The 25,735-nt window shown below is 34.3% G+C and overlaps 2 protein-coding genes across 3 annotated transcripts in view; both read right to left on the bottom strand.

Moving 5' to 3' along the window:
• DNAAF4 (dynein axonemal assembly factor 4) overlaps positions 1-12,517 on the bottom strand; it is a 78,203-nt gene extending 65,686 nt beyond the window's left edge. The window contains exons 1-2 of the mRNA XM_032342633.1: positions 12,429-12,517; positions 7,097-7,314 (exon numbers count right to left, since the gene is read on the bottom strand). The gene's annotated coding sequence lies outside the window, so the exon portion shown is untranslated. The remainder of the gene's footprint in view (positions 1-7,096; positions 7,315-12,428) is intronic.
• The window catches only part of PYGO1 (pygopus family PHD finger 1), a 29,250-nt gene continuing 11,114 nt past the window's right edge, over positions 7,600-25,735 (bottom strand). For both annotated transcript variants that reach the window (XM_032342632.1, XM_032342631.1), the window contains exons 2-3: positions 16,499-16,584; positions 7,600-15,479 (exon numbers count right to left, since the gene is read on the bottom strand). In XM_032342632.1, the coding sequence (XP_032198523.1) occupies positions 14,355-15,479; positions 16,499-16,584 (1,211 nt within the window). In that variant the 3' untranslated portion in view covers positions 7,600-14,354. The remainder of the gene's footprint in view (positions 15,480-16,498; positions 16,585-25,735) is intronic.

Consider the following 25,735-nt stretch of genomic DNA (forward strand, 5'->3'; position numbering starts at 1 on the left):
TTAATAAAAACAAAGCATAATTTGACAAAAACTTTAACACATTTCATTGCTTCTATTTAGAACCATTATCTGTGCCTATTATGAAATAGGCAAATAAAGTTCACCTTCTGTATGACATATCATTTTCCTCATCCTTTCACATTTTTACATCCTTTTATATCCTTTAAGATTTGACATCAAATACTTCACTATAGAATAAAACTACTCTCTTCATGCTTCCTTGCCATTATGACACTTAGGAGAGTCTTGATCACCCACATTTAACCAAAGAAACTACTGACACTTTACAGAAACTACTGGGAAGAGACTGCTGAGAATTACCTGTCACATACAACAAGCTTTTATTGGACTAGTACAGCTCATAAGTACATGTAATATGGCCACGCAGTCATCTCTTTTCATGCTGTAAGTTTCACTAACAGGACTCAAAGATAAAACCACTCTATAACCAAAGAAATCCAGTCCAAAACTGTACATATGAAAATTATGCACAGAGTAATATTCTATATTACTTAGAAATTATCAAAGCATCCAAAGATTATTAATTAACTCGATTTAAGATAATTCAAGCTCTTAAAGCTAACATTTAAATTGACACACTATAGAATGTAATACATTCTTGATGTTTAAAATTTTTGTTAGAATTCTAAAGCAATTAGGTTAAATAAAAGAAATAGTAAAGATTTATTTATTTGTTTTAGAGAAAGAGAGAGAGAGTATTGGGGGGGCAGAAGGAGAGGGAGAGAGAATCTCAAGCAGACTCCCCACTGAGCCCGGAGCTCAAACTCTGAAATCACCACCTGAGCCGAAACCACGAGTCAGTCACTTAAGGGACTGTGCCACCCAGGTGCCCCAAACAAAATTTTTCATTGTCCCTTATCCTTAATATATAGGAGCCATGTTAGTTTATGACATCAATTCTATATAGAAAATGTAGGGAGTTCGACTATTCTCTTTTAAGAGAAAGCAAATCCAAATCTTTAAAAAGAATAAAATGTACTTTTGTATTTTACTTCACGCTGACATCATCAGGTAGAAGGTGTAGCTCTTTTTTAAACCTGTGTTTTCAAAGAAGTCTGATTTGATTGCATGAACTTGAAGAAATGCTTCTAATCTAGTGGCTTCTGTGAGAATAATTTTTCTTTAAAAGATTACCACATTGAAAGTATTCATTGTATAGTTTCTTTATTGGAGGGAAAATTTGAAATTATTAGATTTATATAAGTGCTTTTTAGTCTCTCTAAGCTAAAGTTTCTCGCCCTTGTCACTACTGATATTTAGGGCAGATAATTCTTTGTTATGCAGGGCTATCCTGGGCAGTGTAAGGGGTTTGGCTGCATACCAGACCTCTACTCACCAGATGCCAGAAACACCTCCACGTTGTGACAACCAAAATATCTCTAGACATTACCAAGTGTACTCAAGGGAAGATGGGACAATTGTTGCAAATCAATCAGAATAGTGCACCTTTATTTTAAGAGCTTTATCATTTATTAATACATTCCAGAGGTAGGAGTGTATCTCACAGACACAAACAGAGGTTAAGGCTTTTTTCACTTGTAGATGCCCCAAAACATAAAAATCTTACAGCTTCAGTTTAGCAGGTTAGCAAGGGGTTAAAAGTAAACAACAGAAAAATTCCATTGCTGGGTCATACGGTGGGTGTATGCTTAATTTTATGAGAAACTGCCAAACTATTTCAAAAGTACAAACGTTGCATTCCTACCGGCAAAATATCAAAGTCTCAACTATTTTGCTATTCAGGTACAATTGCTATTAGCACTATTTTAACGAAAATTTTTTAGCAAACCTAATAGGTGTATTGGTATCTCTTATGCTTTTTTTGTTTGTTTAAGATTTTATTTATTCATTTGACAGACAGAAATCACAAGTAGGCAGAGAGGCAGGCAAAAAGAATTAGGAATTAGGCTTCCTGCTGAGCAGAGAGCCAACACGGGGCTCTATTCCAGGACCCTGAGCAGAAGGCAGAGGCTTTCAACCCACTGAGCCACCCAGGCGCCCCTCTCTTATGCTTTTTATTTGCATTTCCCTCGAGACAAATGAAGTTGAGCGTCTTTTCATGTGCTTTTTTTCATTTCACTCTTCCATGAATTGCCTGTTAAAATATTTTAATCATTTTTTAAAAAAATATTCTATATTTATATTGATTTGTAAGCAATTTTTGTATATCTGGATACAAGTCCTCTGTCAGATATGTTTTTCAAATATTTCCTCACCTTCTGTGGTTTAGGTAAAGCTTAATTTATCAACTTTCAAAATATTTGTCCCTTTTGATTTTTATCTAAGAAATGATTCCCTAACCTAAATTCACAAAGTCTTTCTATTTTCATCTAAAAGTTTTATAGTTTTAAATGTCTTAAATTTGAGTTCCATTTTGAGTTTCTTAAAAATATGGTGCCATATGTGTTAAGTCCAGGCATTTTTTTTTTGCATATGGTTATCTAATTATTTCAGTATCATTTGTTAAAGAATCATTTTTCAACTGACTTATCTTGGCAACTTTTCAAAAACCAATTGACTGAGTATGTGTGGGTCAAAGCAGTTTTTAAAAAAAGAAAAAAATGCCTTCTATATTTAACCTTTTTTTTACCATTTCCAACACTCCTAATTTTTTGGTGTAGTTTCTTTCTGGTCTAATCCTACCTCAAGAACTTTGACATTTCTGTTAGCACAAGTCTATCAGCCCATGAAACAGTTTACGTACTGCATCTCTCCTTGGAAAGGCTTGTCCCCCTGTGATATTCAAATTATTTTATAGCTTTTGAAATCAGCTCTCTGATGATCTTAGGTAAAATTACAGTTTTGTAGATTAGCTAACTTCTTTTTTTGTTAGGGTGGGAGTGAGGTTCCTTGTAACTTTCTATATTCTAAACCTATGCTTTTAGTTTTGATACGTAGTATTTAAATTGTCTTTAGGTTTAAATATTATGCAACTTTTGTTTTAATTAGTTATTTAAGAGGTTATTCTTATATACTATATAGACTGCTTTTTGTTACCTTTGGGTCAGGCAACACAGTGTACATAATAAAAGTTCTTTGAAATGTGTTGCGACTTATTTTATAACTTAGGACAAGGCAAAATTTTGCAAATATTCCTTGAATGCTTGAAAAGAATGTGTATTTCTTGTTTGGTGACAGGTTCTTCACTAGCTCAAGCTTGTTCATTTTGGGACCAGGTGCTATTGGTTGCTTATCTCAAAACCATTCTCCTTTTCTCCTTATTTTCCTTGTTTCCATATTTTTCCTTATTTCTTTTATTTTCTTTGCATATTAGATGGCAATATTTTCAGAAAAGTTGGGTCTAGCTCCAAAGGAAGAATCATGTTTGGTCTAAACTAATGATTCCTATTTCTCGAAGGGAAAGGCTGCTGGAGACCTCTGAAGGATCCTCCTTTTTCACAAAAATAGAGCTACATGAGCCTCCTTTTCTGCTTGCTTTGGATGTTATTCTGTAAGAAAATGATATATGTAGCAGTGGTAACCATCTTTCAATCATGAGAGGAAAGCCAAGAAAATCATAGAGAAAGCTACATGGTTTCCTGATATTGAGTTGATGAATTAACCAGTCCTGAAACTATCTATCTTCAAAGTTCATTTTATGTGAAGTAATAAAATTCTGTTGTTTTTGGCACATCTGGTTAAATATTCTAAATTCATCTTGGTATATGTTTATTCTTTAACATACAACATATACTTGAGCTATCATTTTCAGATACAAATTTTTAAAAGATCTCACACAATTGCTACTTTTCCTTCCTGTAATTCTGTCTTTTGCTTTATGTATGTTGAGTCTCTGTTGTAAACATATGTATTCATGATTATTTTATCATTTTGGTGGGTTGTTCCCTTTATAATTATGAAATGTTCTTCTATTAATACTTTTTGGCCTTTTATTTTTTAAATGTGTAACCAGAAATACTTTTCCAGTTCTCTTGTGATATGATTGACATATAACATTTATTAGTCTCAGGTGTACATCATGATGATTATATATATATATATATATATATATATAGTGAAATGATCACCACAATAAGTTTAATTAACATGTATCACCTCACATCATTATAATCTTTTCTTATGATGAGAACTTTTAAGATCTATTCTCTTAGCAACTTTCATATATATACCAGTATTGTTAACTTTACTCACCATGCTGTGCATTACATCCCCTGAACTTATTTATAACTGAAGTTTATACCTTTTGACTCTCTTTACCCATTTCAACCCCCACCCTTCTGCCTCTGGCAATCTCGAATCCATTTTCTGTTTCAGTGACATCAGTTTTTTAGGATTCCAGTCCACATCTCCCCAGTCATGTGTTTTTACAGTTATTTTGTTTGAATCAAGACCAAACAAAATCCACATTTCACTCCTTCCACTGTTATCTTTGTGGTTCTAATCACATTATATCTCACATGAATTACTATAATAGCTTCCTAACTAGTCCTCTTTCTTCAACTCCCTGCCTTTTGAATCTATTTCAACACAGGAGTCAGAATGATCCTTCTCTTCTGAAACGCTTCAGTAACGTCTTCTTTTTTTAAGATTATTTATTGAGAGAGAGAAAGAAAAAAGAGAGAGAGAACACACACACGTGTTCAAGTAGGGGAGGGGCAGAGGGAAAGAATCCTCAAGCAGACTCCTGGCTGATCTCAGAGCGCGATGCATGGGCTGTTCACTCCATTCCAGGCATACTGGCCTCCTTTGACATATATGAAATGTGCCGAGCATGCTCTTTTCACAGGATCGTTGTATCTGCTGTTACCTGTGCCTGGAATTTTCTTCCCCAGTTATCTGTATGATAGTATCCCTAACTTCTTCATTGAGATATTAAAAATTAAGAATTTGCACCTCTTGCCCTACCAGGTTCAGCATTTTCTATCTCATGCCCTTTTTTGTGTATAGCACTTATTCTCTCTAGAATGACAATCTCCTGAGGGTGGTAATTTTTGTCTGTTTGATTTACTGCTGTACTTTAGCATCTAAAACATGGCCTTACACATAAAAAACAATAAATGTTGAATAGATGAATGTCTACTTAACCAAATTTTGTAACTGCAGTTTTTACTCTTTAGTTTGGCTTTCAGGATACCAAAACATACTTCTCTTAAAGTCCTTTTCAGTCTACTCTATTATTTTCATTTTGGGTGGATTACAATTCCACAAGGTGTTGGTTAGCCATCTTATCATTATGTTTCTTCACAAATTTGAAACCTTTATTTACAGTGGCTTTTTTTACATTTTATTTTTCTTTCTTTCCTCGGGGTTCATCCTTTCTAGCAGTTTTAAGTTCCCTCCAAGTTGTGGCCTAGAAACCCCAATTCAGCCAAGCGTTATGTGCTGATTCACTGTGCCAGTTCTTTGGTGATAACTGATGTCTTTACCAACTGAGCAAACTGCAAACTGGGCACCTGCCCACCTTGGGCCCACATCTTCCTCCATGAGCTGGAGCTCCACACACATATCATTTGATTTTGCTGCTTAGTCTCCTTCGCAAGTGGTGCAGCAAGGGAGAGGAATCCTAACTTGGCCTTTCACCCAAACAGTGCTGTTTTGGTCCCCCTTTTCATTCCTGTTATTTCTGCTATTAAAAAAATTTCATTTCATCAGAGGATCATTGATTTTATTATTCTTTTAAATAACCTGTTTGTGGTTTTATTATTCCTCTCCCGTTTTTTATTTCTTGTTTTTAAAATTATTTTCTTCCTTCTGCTTTCCTTAGGATTTTTCCCCTTATCCTCTTGAGATCAGTGCTTAGTTCATTATATTTGGGCTCAAAAATTATCTAAATGTATACATTTCTCTTCTAGTACTGTTATCACATCTCACAAGTTTTGAAACAGAGTAGCACTTTTAGATCTCATTACCCTGCCAGATTAGAACTTCTGTTCTGGACCTAGAGTTGGGAAAGCAGCTGCTTCAGCATGGTTCATGGTGTCTTCCTTTGTTTCTTGCCCCTCGATATATATTTCAATTTTGAACCCGATTTTCTCTTTTTATGTTTATCATACTATGTTTGGAACAGAGGGGGTGTTTTAGAGCAACCATTCAAGATGTTATTTGATCAGAAGTCTCTGTATAGCTTTCTCTCTTCTACAACAGGTAAAATAAACACATTTTTATTGATTTTTTTCTTCCATATACTAAGTTTAATAAATTTTTAAAGGTTTTATTTAAATAACCTCTATACCCAACATGAGGCTCAAACTTACCACCCAAGATCAAGAGCCCCACATTCTTCCAATTGAGCCAGTCATGCGCCCCATTCTTCCATTAATTTGTAATTCATTTTTTTTTAAACTTAATATTAAGATTTGTTTAACGTGTGTGATTGATTTGACAGATGTTTTTACATTGAAAGAAGGTTAGTGGATTTGGTTGGGAGATGGAATTTTCTTTTTTTTTTCTTTAAATCTTTTTAATTTTTAACATTTTTTTAAACATTTTTTTCAGTGTTCCAGAATTCATTGTTTATGCACCACACCCAGTGCTCCATGCAATCCGTGCCCTCCATAATACCCACCACCAGGCTCACCCAACCCCCCCCTCCCTCCCCTCCAAAACCCTCCATTTGTTTCTCAGAGTCCACAGCCTCTCATGTTTCATCTCCCCTTCCGATTTCCCCCAGTTCACTTTTCCTTTCCTTCTCCTAATGTCCTCCATGTTATTCCTTATTAATTCTTACTTAATTGACTGATTTTTAAAGTAGGTTCCACTCCCCAATGGAGCCTAACATGGGACTAGAACATTCTATCACAACCCTTAGATCAAGACCTGAGCTGAGGGGTACCTAGATGATTCAGCCAGTTAAGTATCAAACGCCTAATCTCAGCTCAGGTCGTGATCTTGGGGTCATGAAATAGACCCTGCCTTGGGCTCCACACTGGGCATGGAACCTACTTAAAAACAAAAACAAAAAACAAACCAAACAAACAAAAAGACCTGAGCTGAGCCTGAGTTGGACACTTAAATGACTGAGCCACCCAGGCAACCCTTCCATATATTTAAGTAGAACTTTCATGCATTCAAATTTTATCTTGATGTAATTTTATCTTATTGCTATTTTTGTTACCTCTTATGCCAAGTTGCAACAACACATTCACATGCATCTTTCCATGTAAGATTCTAGACAGCTAATGATTATTTCCAACAAATTTTGGAGGTCTTTTGTAAACATGATCTGATCTTAACATTGCTACAGTGGTGTCTCCGTTTCAGAGATTGTTAAGCTGCTGAGGTTGTAGAACTCCTCTCCAATTAATTTTCTGTTAACAGAACTGAAGTCCTAATCTGTTAAAATCAAGACAGAGACAGGTTATGCTCAGATTTTTAAAGAGAAACTCAGGACTCAATGTTATGTATAAACTTCATGGGGGGGGGGAAGAATGCATATAACTAGGCCTGTCCAAAAGTAATAGTTTGGTCCTCAGTATAAAACTAAATTCCTGGGAAATTGTAGGCTATTGCTCTGGTAAATGTTTCCTGGAACATTTCCTGCCCAAAGCCGAGACTGTCATACCTATAACCTAAGATTGTCCTGTTGAAAATCAAGCACTTTAAAAAAAGTTATTTTTCTCTTTAAAAACTAGCTTTATTTAAAAGAATCTGAGGCATAACACTATAGGAACAAACTTACAATACATATTGTTCAAGAAAGCCTGCCATACATAATTTCTACTAATAGTAGGTCTAAATACTGATAAATAACATTCTTTATACAATGCACAAATGACATTTAGTATGAACCTTGGAAAGAATGGCCAACAATAAAATGGACTGTTTTGACAATAGAACCTCTACTCGTCTTACTACTTATCTGGCAATAAAAAACTAAAATGCGGAAGATAAGTTAAACTTCTCTTAAATTCTACCATGATGTCTGAGGAAGAAAGAAAGGGATCAAAAGGAGGAAACTATAAGAATTAAAGATCTTAAAAGAAAAAGAAAAATTGGCTTACCACTATTAATAATAATTATTAAAAAGTAATTCAGAATTGAGAATTTTTGGTTTAATACTTGGAAGCCCTTAGACAAACTATCTATTATCCACTATATTCAATTAGTGACCAAGCCAATTTTATTTCTCTGAAAACTGTAACCTGTACAAAACCATACAAAGAAAATAAACAATTTGGGGGTAACCTCATCATTTCATACTTTAAATTTTTCCACAAAGCAATTCATGAATCATTTAATACTAATACTTCTTTAAACCTCTATGACTTAAATAGAAAGAGACTCATTTCTCAGTGATTATATGTGAAGATGCCAGGGAAAAAGATGAATCCCTAATATGTAATTCTAAATTTTTAACCCCAAAATAGACCCATGTAAACACTGGGCATTCAAATCAAATATAATGGAATTGTGCCATAGTATGGTATATGGCATTTTTTAAAATATTGAGAACTGAATCAGATTTATTGCTATGTCAACCTTATTAATAGCTGATAATTAAATGTACAAAATACACTACAACATCCATGCCAAAAATGATGCTGTATAGAGATATTAACATAAATAGGTAAACATTTATCTTGTAATATATATCACTAATATAGTAAAACCTTATTCAGGGTAGTTTGAATTGATAAAAGTCTAAAAATTTGAATACTTTAAAAAGATATGCAGTTTAAGCACTCATAAGCATTCTTTTTTTTTGCTTTCAAGTATACAATTTCAAATATACAATTTGCATTGGCCAAGTATTACCTTTTGGGTATTTCTTTTGGGTATTTGTTTTAAAGACAAGAGAATAGTATTCTCAAATAAATGCTCTATAAAGCTTAATATTTTCCTAAGATTAAACATTTTAAAAAATATCTTGATTATGACTTTTATTAATAAACCTTTCATCAGATAATACAAAGCAACCACCACTCAAGTCCTTGTATCAATGGTTACAAATTCTAAGTAAATCATAGGACTTGTATGGTATCATACTTGCTTTTTAACAAATGAAGATTAGTATTTCTACTTATTTTGGTTAAGGTAAAATGAATAGTATCTTTTTTGGTTGGAAAAGATCAGAGTAGGTTCAAAGTCTAGTATATAATTTTAATGGTAAAGGCTAAGAAAAATCCTAATATTCACAATTAAGATAGTAATTCCTTGGTAAGTTATAACTGTGAAAAGAAAATCAAAATTTTAAGAAGTATTTATTGTATTATTAGTGTTATGAATTGCTAATACCAAATTTTACCCTCTCTCCCATTTCAAAACATCAGGCCATCTACTAATCCATAAATATTGATGTTTCACATACTTCATAGAGTAGCTTAAACATACCAGCACAAGAAATAATTAGTATTACATAGTAATTTCCTTCGCCATAGGAATAAATGTTGGACAAAGTCTGGAAACATTTTATTTTCCAATTTGAATTACAGTAATTTTGCCACAGACCACAGCACTAGTGCATGTGTTACTTTAGACATGCTCTAAGAACAAAACGAAAAATTACTGCAAAAATACATGTCACCAATGTGGAACACACTCAGATTTGTATAAAAGTACTGAACTAATATCCCAAAAAGAGGTATATGTAAACAGTACATAAGGAAGAAATAGTTTTAATATGAAACAGTCATTTAAGTCACATACATCATGATAAGAAGCAGGACTTTCTTTTATAAAAGATATTTTAACTAACAAGCAACATCATCTATGTCACCTACAGAACAAGAAAAGTACAATTCTTTAGAATAAGTTTTAATATAATTGCAAGTAATGTATTTTGACAAACTATGATCAAGATGAAGCTTATCCATTGGGTTTCATTAAAAATTGTCAAAGAAATACAGGCAGCCTCTGATGAACTCACATCTGGCTTAAAGATAGCCACTGCTCATTTCCCCTAGACTGTATGTCAGGGGAGATGTTAATGCCAGCCCTTGTCTCCCTACTCCAGGAGTACCTCTAAACTTCCATCTCTGTACCAAGAGTTAGAAAAATGCAGATGTGACTTCTATACTCTTCTATTGGATAAACAGAATAGGGAGAAAGGGGAAGCTACTAATTTTGAAATGAGAAAAAAACCTCTGAGTTCTTAAGTTGAGGGAAAAAACTGTAAAAAGTCCCAACAATCTAAAGGAAATTGGTAAGTACTCTCAAGAGGCATCCACCAATTCAATAAAAAATACTGCTTCCCACAGTGCCTGAGATGTGGTCATATTGTCTGAAATCCTATTAGATAAAAATTCATTCTGAACTAATAAGCAGTCTTTAAAAATGTTTAATCCCACTTTCTTCACTATTCACATCTTGATGGAAAATATTTTTCTCTTAAAATCTAGCCAGCCATAACCACAGGGGAAAAAATGGGAATTCTGAATGGAGAAAAGATGAAATTTTGAAGCACAGAGCATCCAGCAAGGGAAAAGGCAAGTTGGCTTATATAGTATTCCACTGGAGGGTTTAGGATGGTAAGAGGACAACTAGGAAACACTAACACCAAGAAACCTAGCTTTCCTGAATCCCACCAGGAAAAAGGAAAGACCCCTGTTTCTTTCTACCTCCTACATTGAGCCCTAAAGAAAACTGAGTGCTCAGCATGATACTAGTGGTTAACTACATTATGGTTGAAATAAGCCTTTATCAGCTTTCTTAACAATCTAATCATTTTATATAATGTTCCAAACCACTATTTACAAATGACATTTGGGAGCCTGGATGCTCTTAATTGAACTTTTTAATTAAAAAAAATCAAAATAGCACAAATGCTCATGCATATGAAACCTCTATACACTGTAAAAAAAAAAAATCCAAAAATTCTTTAGCGCTCCCTTAAAAAAATTATTACTTACATTTTTTTTTACTATTAAATACAATTACTATAGTATATGCTGGACAATAAGTACTAGCACTTTTAATATGTTCAAGACAAACAAGTTTGAAAGAATTCTAGATGAAGACCCCTGATACTTATTTGGATGACTAAAGTCAGCAGAATTCATGGTGACCCACACTACTGAGGTTTTTTCCCACCAGTAGGCAGAGCTGGAAGGCTTAAAAAAAATCAGATTTCTTTATATTGTGTTAATCCAGGAAGAGTAAGCCCCACTAGAAGAAAATCTTGCTTTATGTACATAATCTTCTAATTTGGGTAACAAGAATCCTAATAGCAGTACTCTAAAAGTATTTCGCACCAAAGGAATACACCAATCACAACACTAATTCTAAGCACTCTATCTGAAGAATAATTTTTCTTTTACAAGCTAAGCTACTTCGGCATTAGTGAGTCCAGTAGTTGAACAAGTAAGTAGACTAGGAATTCTCTAGTAAAATGAATAAAGCAAGTTCTGGGAAAGGAATAGATGCTTTAAAACTATCAGTAATCTAGCTGTCACGAGAAAGCCTAGCTGCTGAGAGTTAGCCAGGTTGAACTTAGACAAAACTTGAGAATATGGGAGAAACCATGTTTTCCTGCTCAGTTGTGTATGTGTATCTCTCTGGGTGTATGTGCGCATGTGAGATGAGGCCTTCAGTGAAGGAAAAGGATTATATAAAAAATGGTGCAATGCTAGTGGAAGATTATTCTACCTAAGTACAATTCTTTTCATTACTGAATATCTGAAAATGTTTAGGGTAGCTCATCACTTGTCCTAACAAAGCCATATCAATTTGTATAGTAGCCTTTTGGGGTCAAATTGGACATTCTTACACTTCATCACTTTTCCTATCAAAAAACATCTAACTTTTGACTTAGTAATCATATACAGACAAATGTGGAACTAGTTAAGTAAAGTAATTTGAATACATGAAAACATTCACAAACTATGGTTATAGTTTACCTGTGACTCACGGTCAGTCAACCACGAGTTTTTCTCTGAATATTTACAGACTTACTTAAATAAGGTGCTCAGAAGATCTAAATACTTGAATAAAAATTCACTTGTAAGTTTTCAAAAATGGCTATTTGGAAATGGAAAAGAACCACATTACAAATCAAGTACCTTTAGACTAGCTTGGGAGAGGTTACTTCACTTTCACAAAACAACTACTGAAACTGTAAGCAACAGATGGCTTAAGAAAATACATAATCAATTCTAACAGTAAGTACAACTCAAGTACTACCATGTAGAATGTTAACTCCTGAAGACACTGGAAGTGTCTTCAAAACCAGCACTCACTAGGATTTCAAGATTTCAAGAACAACATAAGTAGGTCCTTAAACATTTAGAAAATCGTGTACTTCAAATATAAAGTAAGCAACATGGAATCTTCAAAAATGCTTCTAAATACATCAAAAGTCAGAGTCAGCCAAAAATACTGCATTTTCACCTGCTTCAATTGGTAAAGTTTTCACACGAAGGAGTACCTAGTATAAGAGTTTATATCATTTCATTTCCTAAAATTGTAAAGATATATAATTTACAGCTCTATTGAAAATATTTTGTACTCACCTCTAACTAGTCACAGGTAAATGGAGAAAACCTTCTACTAAATTGTACCATATGAAATTGCTGTTTTTGTAGGTCAAAATTAAAACACTATTTAAAAAAATAAATTTTATTTAATCAAAATATGCATCATGAGCATTAATAGTTTTCTTCTAGTAGGATATTAAGTATTTCATTTTTATAAAATTTGTCATGTCTTCAACTATATAAACTGTTCATATCCCTCCAATTACTGTTTCTTAATTGGAAAACATGTTGTTTATTAAAAAAAAGCTTCAAATGATGAAAAAGATGGTAGCTTGCTGGATAAAGGTCTGGTGACTATAATGGATATGACAAAATTTAAAATCCCAATTCAGTTAATTTTGCTTTAGTGGCTTGTGGCATGCGAGGTCAAGTGCTGTCATGTAGAAGTGTAGGGTCATGTTTATTAACCAAAGAATGTTTTTTTAATCAAGAGTTTCACGCACAATTTTAATTTCTTGGCGAGACACTGCTGCTGCTGCTGCTGCTTTACTAGGGTTTAAACAGTAGTAATTAATTATTCTTTTGCAGATCCCTACACGGCCTTCAGAACTTTTTTGGTCACAATGATAATGATGGTGCAAGTTTGGGAGCTTCACCAACATCCAACCATTGTATGAATTGCTATCAATCCTCAAACAGTATCTTGTGGTGTATTTTGTTTGTTTTTTTGTGTGGTTTTTTGGTCACAGGTCACTGTTTTAAGTCTCAGCGAGTACACCTCTGTCTCTGTTCTTGATCATTGCCCAGGAGGATGTTCTTGAGTCCATCGTTACACTTTCCCCAGTCACAACAGAAACTCCTATCTACTTCAAGGCCTTGAAATTGTTTGTAAGTTAGCTTCACCCTGGCTCTTAATTGGTCTTTGCTCAAAATGGATTCTGATCTCCCCCGAGGCTTGTCTTTGAATCCAAATCACCAGAACAAGATTTTTCAAACCACCATTGAGCAGGTCTCACCAGCTGAGCTTTCTAAGGCCAACTTGATGATTCCACCTATGTCATGTGCAGTATGTCCTGGCTTCAAATCGTGTTAAAAGAAGTATTCACAATTCTTCCGAAGACACTATGTTATTTATTTCTCTGGAAAACAATAACAAAACAACTCAATAATTGAAGGAAACTGCATGAAGAGCATAATACTATTTAATTCTAAACAGCACAACTAGAAACATATTTCACTTCAACTCTACTAACTGCAGTCCTTTTTCAACTGATCTAATATTAGCAATTTCATGTGGTACAATCCACAACTTAATGAACAAATACTTACAAAGCATCTACTATATGCTAACTTCTGTCTCATATCTGTATAAACAGATACCTTGAAAAGACGGACTTGAAAATAGGAAAGTCACTAACTTCAAAGACCCGAGTGGGAAGAAATCTGGTAACATACTCTATTTTTTTTTTAAAACATCCATTAAAATGTATGCTTTCTTCCATGTTATAGCTACACATATCTTTTCCTGAAAACATGTCAAGTAGATCCTTGAAAAATTTTTTGAACCATTTAATGTAATATTACCAAAGTTCAGCTCTGCAATGTACATTTTTCAATGATTCTAACTTTCTAAAGTCAAAACTTGCCTACATTTGCTATATATTATTTTGAAGCTTCAAGAGGCTTTTTTATGGTTATGATTAACAACAACAACAACAACAACTAACATTTATTAGTATAGTACTTTCTAAAGCACCCCCATATACATTATTCTCATTTAAGATAGCAAACAAGGACAATATAAAATTTGCACTGGTAATGAAGTAGAATATTAACAAAAACTAAAAGGTAAATAATCTTTTTGTGTGTGCATTTAAAAAAATAATGTAAAACATTAAAACCCTGTGTCACTGAACCTCTGTAAGACACGGGGGAAGGGGACCCTTTAGTTAATGCCGGTGATTAAGCATCACTGCCCACTGCAGGTGGACCAAAAGTCTCTCGAGTGCGCATCAACTGGACATCCTTGTCAGCCATACAGGTGTCACAGCCCCATACTGCTGAGGCCTCTGCAGTTAGGAGGCCATAAGCGGTTTCAGTCATTCCAGTGCAGATCCGATGAAACCATTTCTGACAAGAGGCTTCACACAAGATGGCATCCTGATCATCATTCACTTCATTTGTACAAATTCCACAAGGATACACTGGGTCAGAAGAAGAATGGCCATGACGGCTTGGGTGAAGAGAGGATTTATTGCTTTTTTCAGTGGTGCAGGTATCTGGGGCACCTCTAGGTTGTCGCGGCTTATTCTGTGTCCCATTTGCATGGCTGTTATTTGTTGCTTCTGTGGTACTCGAACGGCTATTCTCTTGATTTACTGCATTGTTTCGATTAACATTTTTTAATTCGATATTACTCTGATTCACTGTGTCATCCATATTTAAGTGAGGTGGATGAGCAGAGGAATTTTGATTAGTATTTTTGGTTGCTCCTTGACTAAAGTCTTGTTTTTGGGGTGGTGCTTTTGCTTGACTGAAAGTGTTTGGGGGAGGAATAAAAGAATGATTAGATTCTAATGGAGAAGTAAAATTTGCATTATTTCCAGGGACAAAGTTAGATGACAAGTCAGGGTTAGAAACTTGGTTAGCATTCTGTGGAGGAATCTGATTAAAGTTTTCAGCAGGATTCTGTCGAAAATGTTGATTAGGCATATTAACATTCTGACTTAGTGCATTATTATAGGATGGGTTTCCAAAGCTTGAATTATCATGTGGCCCAAAGTTAAAAGCATGAGGTCGATTAAAACCCATGCCCAAAGGATTCTGAGGAAATGGGTGTGGCTGATTCCTGAGTGAGTAAGGACCACAGTATGGGGAAGACATTCTTGGAGGTACGTGAGGTGGCATTCTGAATGTGCTATAGCCTCCAAAGCCAGGATAACCAGGGCCAAGATATGGATTTGATGAAGGTAGTGGTTTATAGGAAATAGTATTATAGTTGTCATCAAATGGATTAGCAGCCACTAGATGGTCAGAGTTTGGATTCGGTGGTGGAGCATACTCAGACAATGGAGGAAAAGAAGGCCCCTGAAATGAGAATGTAGAGTAAAGGACATGTTTCGATCAAAGAAGTTATTAAAACTGTTATCTCAACATGTAACAACCTAGCTTTAATCAAATTTCTCTTGCTTTGTTTATGAAAATCTAATTCATTTGACCTTTCAATTCCAAATAGTTTTCATATTTAATTATATTTAATGATTAAAATGTGTAGACTTCTTTCTTTAAGAAAGGAAAGGAGGTATGCTTTTCTGAGCTCAAACTCATTGTTACTTCAAATTCCAAATGTATTTAAGCTTCAAAAGAAGCTTCATTATGTAACTTTCATTTAATATGCTTAACTGTAATTCTGGAACCTTTCACTTAAACCATAAAATTAAGTAACAATAAACAGGATCTAAGTTTTTTTGTTAGCTTAACTTCAGGGAGTAGCTATTAAAGTATTCCCCAAGCACTATGCTCTTGGCCTCAGAATGGAAAAATAAACTTCCAGTTTTAGTCACGCTGGAAGTTTAACAGATGGTGGCCAAAATGGAAATAATCTGAATACACATCTTTCTTTCTCGTAGTCCTTAAAATAGAAAGAGTGCTTCAAATTTATAAGGGATAAAAGCACAGAAGCCTATTCTTATAATGGTTATCTAAGCACAGGTTATACACAAAAGATTCTTCCACCACAATTGCTTAATGACACGTATGTACTACTGAATTACTGTTAACAGCTGAACACTACTTCAAGTTAAACCTGTGTCCCCAGATTTTACAATCTTTTAGTAGAACTACAGTTACCTATGGTTTTTAAGTTAGATTTAAGAACAAGCATTTTCATTTGTCTGCCTACACTTCTTTCTTGCAATACTCACTTTAGACCTATAGGCCAACATCAGCCACTAGTTGCAGAATTAAAAAAAAAAAAAATCACTGTAGAATTCACAGTTAGGTTATGAAGAGGATAGGAAACAAACCCATGACCAAATTTAAATTTACCTCATCAGATTGATCTTATCAGTGAACAAAAACCATTATTAAAGAAAATGTTAATTTACCTGTGTATTTGTCTTGCGTTTTTTCTTGTCAGGGCTTCCTAGTTGTACACCTGGTCCTCCTAACCCATCCAGTCCACTATCACCACCTTAAAAAAAAATAATAATAATAACATTTCCACTTGTAACTAAAATCATTTTACATCTCTCACAGCAGTATCTATCATAACTAGCTGTCAATATATGTTCTACTTTTATCAGATAAAAGCAATACCAAGCTTTAAAAAAAAAAAATCTTTGTTTTTCAAACAGTCTTCCCCATAGTTTCAGCCAGAAACATTCATCTCTACTCCCACAGTAATTTTTATTATTCTTTCAGTGAGAAAGTATCCATCCTACCCTTGAAGCTTTTGTCATCTGGTTTCTTATCCTTGAGGCAACCACCAGTTTTTGCTCTATCTTTCAAAAGATAATCTAGCAAAATTCCAGCATAATATCTTTTGCGGGGAGTACACAAACCATAGCATGCATACTATACAACAATGCTCTCTACACTTTGCTTTCTTCTTGGAAATCATTCCATGTAATTACCTACAGAACTGCTCCATCACCTCATAACTGAGTAGTATTTCGTGGTATAATTATACCATAATTCATTAAACTAGCTCCTGCCCTACTGATGGGATAATTAGGTTGTTTCCAAACCTTTGTTGTCTGCAATGAAAATCTATGTATAGGTGTCTTAAATACATGTACAAATCATTCCTAGAACTTGAATTATGGCATTAAATTTTATACCTTTAAATTCTTAAAGGTATTGTCAAAGTACAACAATGTACGTGAGTATTACTTTCTCAACAGTATACGATGAAGCAAAAGCAAAAGCTTGACTGTGAAGTAAAGAGGCTAAAAAAAGTTTATCAATATTCAACACTGTGAATGAAATTAATGTCACTGATTTGTATGCTTAAAAATGGTTTAAATGGAAAGTTTTATTTTATATATATTTTACCAAAATAAAACCCAGAAAGTATGGAGTTGACATGATCTGAAAATATCAACAGAATTTTTTTCTGCTGGAAAACAATTATGGAGGATTCTGATCATTATAAAAGTAGACAGAAGAATAGAAGTATGTATACATACGTAGATACACATTTGTAATAGATTCAGTGAGTTGACAATTAGAAGAGACATGCTCACGTATGTGGATTCTGAGAAAGGGGGTATTTAAGCTGAGACATAAAAGATAAAAATAAAAATAAATATAAAATTAAAAAATAAACTGAGACTTACAGGACAAAAAAATCTCTCATTTAAACAGCCTAAGGAAGAGCCTCTAGGCAGAGAACAGCACGTGTAAAGATTCTTAAGTAAAAAGAAGCCCGATGTGGGGCACCTGGGTGGCTTAGTGGGTTAAAGCCTCCGCCTTCAGCTCAGGTCATGATCTTAGGATCCTGGGATCGAGCCTGGGATTGAGCCTGGCATTGGGCTCCCTGCTCAGTGGGGAGCCTGCTTCCTCCTTTCTCTCTCTCTGCCTGCCTCTCTGCTTACTTGTAATCTGTCAAATAAATAAATAAAATCTTTAAAAAAGAAAGAAAGAAAGAAAGAAAGAAGCACGATGTGTTTGAGAAATTTAAAAGAGGCCAGTGTGTGAAGGGACTCTGGAGAATGCCACTAGAAGAGGTTAAAGAGATAGGCAGGGATCAGATCATTTAGATCAGTGTGGACTGAATGTGTCCCCCCAAAATTCTTATTTTGAAGACCTACCCCACAGTATGCTGGTATTTGGATGTAGGGCCCATGGGAGGTAACGAAGATTACCTCCGGTCATGAGGGTCAGGCCATTTTGATGTGATTAGTGGCCTTAGGAGAAAGAAGAGTATGTTCTCCATCCTCCCTCTGGAGTACAAACACAGGAAAGACCATGTGAGGACACGGGCAAGGAGGTGAGCATCTGCACACCAGAAAGAGAGCACTCACCAGGAAGTGAATTGGCTAGCACCTTATCCTTGGACTTCCTAGCCTCCAAACCGGGAAAATAAATTTCTGTTGTTTAAGCCACCCAGTCTACAATACTTTGTTCTTAAAGCCCAAGCAGACTAAGACACAAAGCCTTGTAGGTTATACTAAGGAATCTGAATTTTATCTGAAGAACAGTGAATGATCACTTAAGGGTTATGAGCAGGAAAGTGATATGATTTAAGTTTTTTAAATATTATATTAGCAACTGTGTTGAGAATGAATTGGTGATGGGACAGGGGTAGAAGCAGGGAGACTAGTCTTTTACAATAATAGTTCAGGAAAAAAAATGGTACTTGGCAATAAAGAGAAATAAGTGTGTTGGACAAAGACTCCCACCTAACAAAATGTGAAGCCGATTTCTCTAAGAGCTATTTAGAGAAGCTTATAAACAACGAAGAGCTATTTAGAGAAGCTTATAAACAACGAAGTGAAAAAACTAACTAACAAAATTCAGTAAGGATTCTGGATGTTAAATCAATATTTAAACATAAGAGTGCTTTTTATACACAAACTAAAACCAGTCATAAGATAGTATAGAAGAAAAGTTTTCACTTATAGGAACAAAACTAAACTAAATTAGCTAGCAATAAATTTTTTAAAATACACAATATCAGTATAAATAAAAACTTTCAAAAGTTCTATATTGAAAGACACAGAGAAATACTTCTAATAATTGGAAAGGTATTCCCTGTTCTGGCTAGCCATCTAGAACAAAATAACATTGTTTTTTTTTACCTCATTTATTATCCCAAACAGCCTTTTTGTGCCCTCCTCAGAGACAATAGCACCAGGCATTTGAGTCCCAGGCCCGTGGGGCTCACCCTCAGAGTCCAGAGGCTTTAATACTAGAATAAGCAGGACCTCCTTCTCAGAGATCTGAGTTTAAATTCCACAGGGCCCCTCCTGTGAATTTATATACTCTAATAAGTCCAACTTCTTTCCTATGGCCTTAGGAATGGTAGCTGCTTCCCACAGTCAACACCTCTCTGAAAACTTTAATATCCTATTTTGCCACTTGAGTTTAATGTCTGTTAACAATACCTTATATTAAATTTTCTATTAAAAGTAACTGGTATGGTTTCTATCTCCTGAGTAGATCCTGACTGATACAGGATCAGAAACCATCATTACTAATAAGTTAACATCATATCATTCTAGACATATAGCTTAATACCTCCTACCTACTTCTCCCTCTGTGAATATAGAGCAGTAGTAATAACTGTACAAAGATGGGATACATTTTTACATAAAAGCATTAAATTTTAACTTTTTTATAATGTAATAAAGGCAATAAGAAATTAATTAAACTACAGAATATGTTAAATATTTCTTTACCATAAGAGAAGTTTTTGGAAAGAATCCTCTAAGTCTAAAAGAAATCAAGGAAAACATTAAGTTGGAAAATGTATGTCTTTTCTCAATTTTAGATAGCATTGATTGAACTTTGAATGTTTAAGATAATACGGTATCACATCTTACTCTACTTTTTTCCATCTTGTTTGCTATCTACTTTTTCTATCTCTACATTCAATTTTTTTTTTAAAGATTTTATTTATTTATTTGACAGACAGAGATCACAAGTAGGCTGAGAGGCAGGCAGAGAGAGAGAAGGAGGAAGCAGGCTCCCCGCCAAGCAGAGAGCCTGACACGGGGCTCTATCCCAGGACCCTAGGATCACGACCTGAACCGAAGGCAGAGGCTTTAACCCACTGAGCCACCCAGGTGTCCCAATCTCTACATTCAATTCTTTATTTCAGCTAAATTTTCTTTTATCTCATCTTTGAATACATTTTCTGCTCTTTGTTGAGTGCTCTATTTGGGGGGCACTAATTATTATTATGCTAGAGGAATTTTAGCCCCATATCTATTAGTTGCTTTTCCAACTTTACTCTTTTTTAATATCTACTTAATCTATCTATAGTTTTCCTATTTTCTTATTATATAATTCATATGTTAGCCATGTTATGTTCTTTATTTCTAATTTTTAATTTGTTCTAGAATTTGTTCTAGAATTGGTTTAGTCCTCAATTGGTTTCCTGAAATCTGCAATTTATATTTAATCTAAATTTGTTGTATTAATCATCCTGTCTTTGAACTCTTTCCTGCTCTTATTTTTGCTTTTGTTTTTTCATTAAAGTCTATCACTTAAAGTACATATGAGATCTTTCCTTCTCTCTTTTAGGTTATGGGTCTTCATCTTCTGCATGCTATTTCTTTCTTCTTCTTCTTTTTTTTTTGTTAATTCATTAGTTTCCTATAGTATGTTTACATAGTTATGCTTTTATTTTTAATATTGCAATTCTGTCTAGATCTTTTAGTTGCTCTTTTATTTAATATGGGTGACTTTCTAACTCTCTTATTTACATCTAAGATTACTTGGTTTTGGTGGTATCTCTATTGAGATAATCATGTGATTTTTTTCCCCTTTAAATTATTATTTTTTAAAGATTTTATTTATTTATTTGGCAGAGAGAGATCACAAGTAGACAGAGAGGCAGACAGAGAGAGAGAGAGAGGGAAGCAGGCTCCCTGCTGAGCAGAGAGCCCGATGCGGGCCTCGATCCCAGGACCCTGAGATCATGACCTGAGCCGAAGGCAGCGGCTTAACCCACTGAGCCACCCAGGCGCCCCCCTTTAAATTATTTTAATGTTCAACTCAAAACTGATATTGCTGAAATAAAGCCAACTAACTCACTTTTATACAAATGTTATCATTTTCATGTGACTGGATATGCTGTTATCTCTTTAGAACACCTGCCTTTTCTAGTAAGATTAGTAAGAACCTCTTGTATTTCCTTGGTACATCCAGGTTTTTAATTCTCACATTTTGTTAAATGCCCATCTACCTAGTTGGGGGGTGTCGTGCCCCACTCACATGGGAGGTTTCCCTGTGTTCCTTGATTCAGTTTGTATCTAATAGAAATAGTACTTTTTTTTTTAAACTTTTTGTTTCATTTATTTTTTTTTTCTTGCACAAAAGAATGAGAAGATAAAGAACAGTCATTTAATTTCCTTCTTTCCAGACTTGGGGTTATGAGTAAGAATTCTCAAAATTCTGTAAATTACTAATAGCTTCCAAGGGTAGAAACTGTCTTAGAAGTCTTAGTGCATTTTGCACTATTTCAGAATTACATTATTGGGCCTTTGTTTGCTGCTGTTGCTGAACATTTTTGCTCTTTTTCAAAAACAGCTTTGGTTCATTTACTTAGAATTTAAAAAGAGATTCTTTAAAGTAGTTCTGTTTTAGAAGTCTGTATTTGCTTATATCTATGTTCTTTCAGCTCAATCTTCATGACGAACCTAAGAGGTAGGTAAGTCATCCCCACTTTTTAAAGAAAGAAAAAAGAAATGGAATGTAAAGAAATCATACCACTGGTAAAAAGTAGCATAGAAATCTAAAACTAGGGTTTTGTTTCCTTTTGCTTTTAAGTTTTTGAATATATTCACAAGGTCGTATAACCATTACTACTCTTTAATGCCAGACCATTATCATCACCCCATCATATACGAATTGGCAGTCATTTCCCAGTCCCCCAGGCCCTGGCAATCATGAATCTACTTATATATTTTTGTCTATTCTGGATATGCCATATAAAAGGAATCATACAATATGTGCCTTTTTGTATCTTGTTTCACTTAAACTAGAGCAATATTTTCAAGGTTTATCCATGTTATAGTATGTATTATTTCCTTTTTATGGCTGAATAATATTCCCTTGTATGGATATACCACATTAAATTTATCCATTGATCAGCTGGTGAACAATTTGGGTTGTTTCTACTTTTTGGCTACTAAGAATAATGCTGTTATGAGTACTTGTGTACAAGTTTTTATATAACATTTGTTTTCAATTCTCTTGGGTATATATCTGGTAATAGAATCTTTGGGCAGTATGGTATCTCTTAAGTTTAACATTTTGAAGAACTGCCCTACTGCTTTCTATAGCAGCTACACCATCCAACATTCCCACCCGCTAAGTTTGAGGGTCCAATTTCCTCACATCCTCCCCAACACTTATTTTGTTTCTTTTTAATTTAACTTTATTTTTTAAAGATTTATTTGAGAGAGAGAAAGAGCGGGGGTATGGGCAGAGAGAGAATCTAAAGCAGATTCCCAGCTAAGCACAGAGCTTGACGCAGAGCAGAATCTCATAACTCTGAGATCATGACCTGAGTAGAAACCAAGACTCCGATGCTCAACTGACTGACTCTCCTCTGCTTGTATTTTAAATGTAGCCATTCTAGAAATTATAAACTGGTATCTCTTTGCGATTTTAACTTGCATTTTCAAAATTACTAGTGACGTTGAACACCCTTTCATATACTTATTGATCATCTATACATATTTTTCCTTTGAAGAAATGCCTACTCCAGTCACTTATCTATTTTTCAGTTAAGTTATCTTTTTTGTTAGGTTGTAAGAATTCTATATGTATTCTGGATACTAGACTGTTATCAGTTATAAGATTTGCAAAGATTTTCTTCCAATATGTGGGATGTCTTTTCACTTTAATAGTGTCCTCTGACACATGTAAGTTTTTAATTTTGATGAACTCCAATTTATCTTTCTTTCTTTTGGTGTCTGGGTAAACAAAGATTATATACTTCTAAGATACTAGTTTGCCTCCCTAAAATCTTACAAACATACTGTCTTCCTCAGTGGACCACAAAAGACAAAAATGAAAACTTCAGGTTCAAACTAAAGGAACCCCTATTTTAAATTCTTTGATGTGGTAGTAATCCCATTTCAGTAGATGTTAAGTAAAGAACTAACAGTGAGATCCAATCCACCCCTCAAAGTCATTGATTTAAAATTTCATGGTTCAGAAATGACTGAATCTATTACTAATTTATAACTATTCAGTAGACCATATAAAGTGAATTGATGATTCCATATTAACAAATCGTATTTGTTACACTGACATGCTGAGACAAGAAATGTGCTGTTCTCAAATACGAATACCTAGAAATTCTGATGGGTGTGGTAGAGAAAAAGAATCAGCAATGATTTTAGAGGTCAAATAATAAAGTGGTTATATAAATAAAGGTACCAAACAACAAAGTCCTGTATTTCCTAACATCTGTCATGGATATTTCATTATAACAAAAATATAAAAAGAAAACTCCAATTCCTAAAAATAAAAACAATTACTATTAATTTAGTCTCTAATCTCCAATCTAGAATATATAAACTCTCACTCAGAGCATTAAGAATACTGAATAACTATAATTTTCCAATTAAATGTTGTAATTTAAAGATGGACAGAAAGTACTTTCAATTAATGGTATGTACATCTCTGTTCACTTTCCAAAAATTTAACAACAATTACTTGTATTCACTGTAAGACAAGGCTTTGACACTTGCAACTATTTAAATAAACATAATTTTCAAGTAATCTGTGAGTAAAACCACCTTAAATTCTTTTTAGAATATGACTTCTATGGTATTAATTTTTTATTTAAGAGTATAACATTTCCCTCCATAAAGCAAATCTTCAAGTTCCACTGGTGTCTGTTGCTCCATTTATTGTTCATCTAAAGAGTGAACTATATAACATTTTCAATGGTTCTGACACTTTGCCTTACCTGGGTCCTTCCTCCTGCTACCTGTAATACTGGTAGTTCTTCTCAGTGAGGTAATCATTGTGTTAGATCAGAATCATAGACCTAAGGCCTAATTAGACTACAAGCTACCAAGAATTTCCATGATTCTCACTCTTTAAAAGTAGTGAAAGGTCAGAATCCAAGGAACAGGAAAGTAGTGGCTGTGGAGCTAGTCAATTACATTGCCCTAAGAACTTTTGGTACCAAAGCTTCTCTCCAGCTGCTCTATAATCCAGCGCAGCTAACTCTGCAAGTAAATCATTACTCAGTCAGGAGCTGAGAACCAAGAAAAAGGAAACTGTCAAAGCTCATTGTTAACACTGGCCACTGTTACACTTTTAATCTGTTAATACTTGAATCTCTTTATCTCTTCACTCCTACCTGCCCAGTGACCTCTGAATTCACAAGAGGAAAAGACATGCGAAAGGGTGAAGACAAAAACGGAAAAAAGAAGCCTCTCTTGTCTTAAGAAAGCAAAGAAACTTTATCTCTGTAGATATTATCACCCTACATTATGCCACTCAATCTCAATTAAATGAAATAATTATCTTATCTCTCCTTTACCCTTTAAACTTTACCTGGAGCTGGAAGTTGAAGTATATGCCTCTTCATAGTCTTATTAGAGATGTCATCTATTAGACAAGGCAATTTTTTCCCATCTAAAGAATCTACAAGTTATTCTTTTATATGAAATCTATTGGAAGTATAATTATTTTTTCTATTTATAATTTTTATTTTTATAAACTATGGATTATTTGCTTTAGGGCTTTTATATGTTTTTGTTCTAATTACATTATATATTATATATATATTCCACCTTTTTATTTCTTCTATTAAAGAATCTATTTCAGCCTCAAGTCCTTAAAAAGGAAGTGAGGGCATTGTTCTGTACACTAGATAGTGGTATGCCTTTTATGTCCTTTAAATTTTCATTTTTTAACTTCACATTTTGTAAAAACTTGAGGGAATCAACAGTAGATTAGAGGATGTAGAAGAATGGATCAGTAATCTAGAAGATAGGGTCATGGGAAGAACCCAACATAAATAGCAATAAGAAAAAATAACTTTTTAAAAACATTTTATTTATTTATTTGACAAAGAGAGACACAGTGAGAGAGGAAACAAAGCAGGGGGAGTGGGAGAGGGAGAAGCAGGCTTCCCGCCGAGCAGCGAGCCCGATGTGGGGCTCGATCCCAGGACTCTGGGATCATGACCTAAGCCCAAGGCAGACACTTAACAACTAAGCCACCCAGGCACCCCAAGAAAAATTATTTCTTTTAAAAATGAGGATAGGTTAAAGGAGATCTTGGACAATATCAAGTGCACAAACATTTGTATTATAAGGGTCCCCAAAGGAGAAGAGAGAGAAAAGGGGGCAGAAAACTTATTTGAAGAAATAATAGCTGAAAACTTCCCCAGCTACAGGGAAGGAAACAGACAACCAGCTTCAGTAATTCTAGAATCCCAAACAAGATGAATTCCAAGAAGTCCACACAATGACATATAATAATTAAAATATCAGAGATTAAAGACAATTTTAAAAGCAGCAAGAGAAATGAAAATGGTTACATACCAGAGAAATCCCATAAATCTATCAGCTGATTTTTTAACAGAAATTTTTTAGGCCAAAAGAGAGAAGCATTATCTATTCAAAGTGATGAAAGGAAAAACC

The sequence above is a fragment of the Mustela erminea genome, chromosome 5 (assembly GCF_009829155.1).
Source record: "Mustela erminea isolate mMusErm1 chromosome 5, mMusErm1.Pri, whole genome shotgun sequence".
Taxonomy (NCBI): Eukaryota; Metazoa; Chordata; class Mammalia; order Carnivora; family Mustelidae; genus Mustela; species Mustela erminea.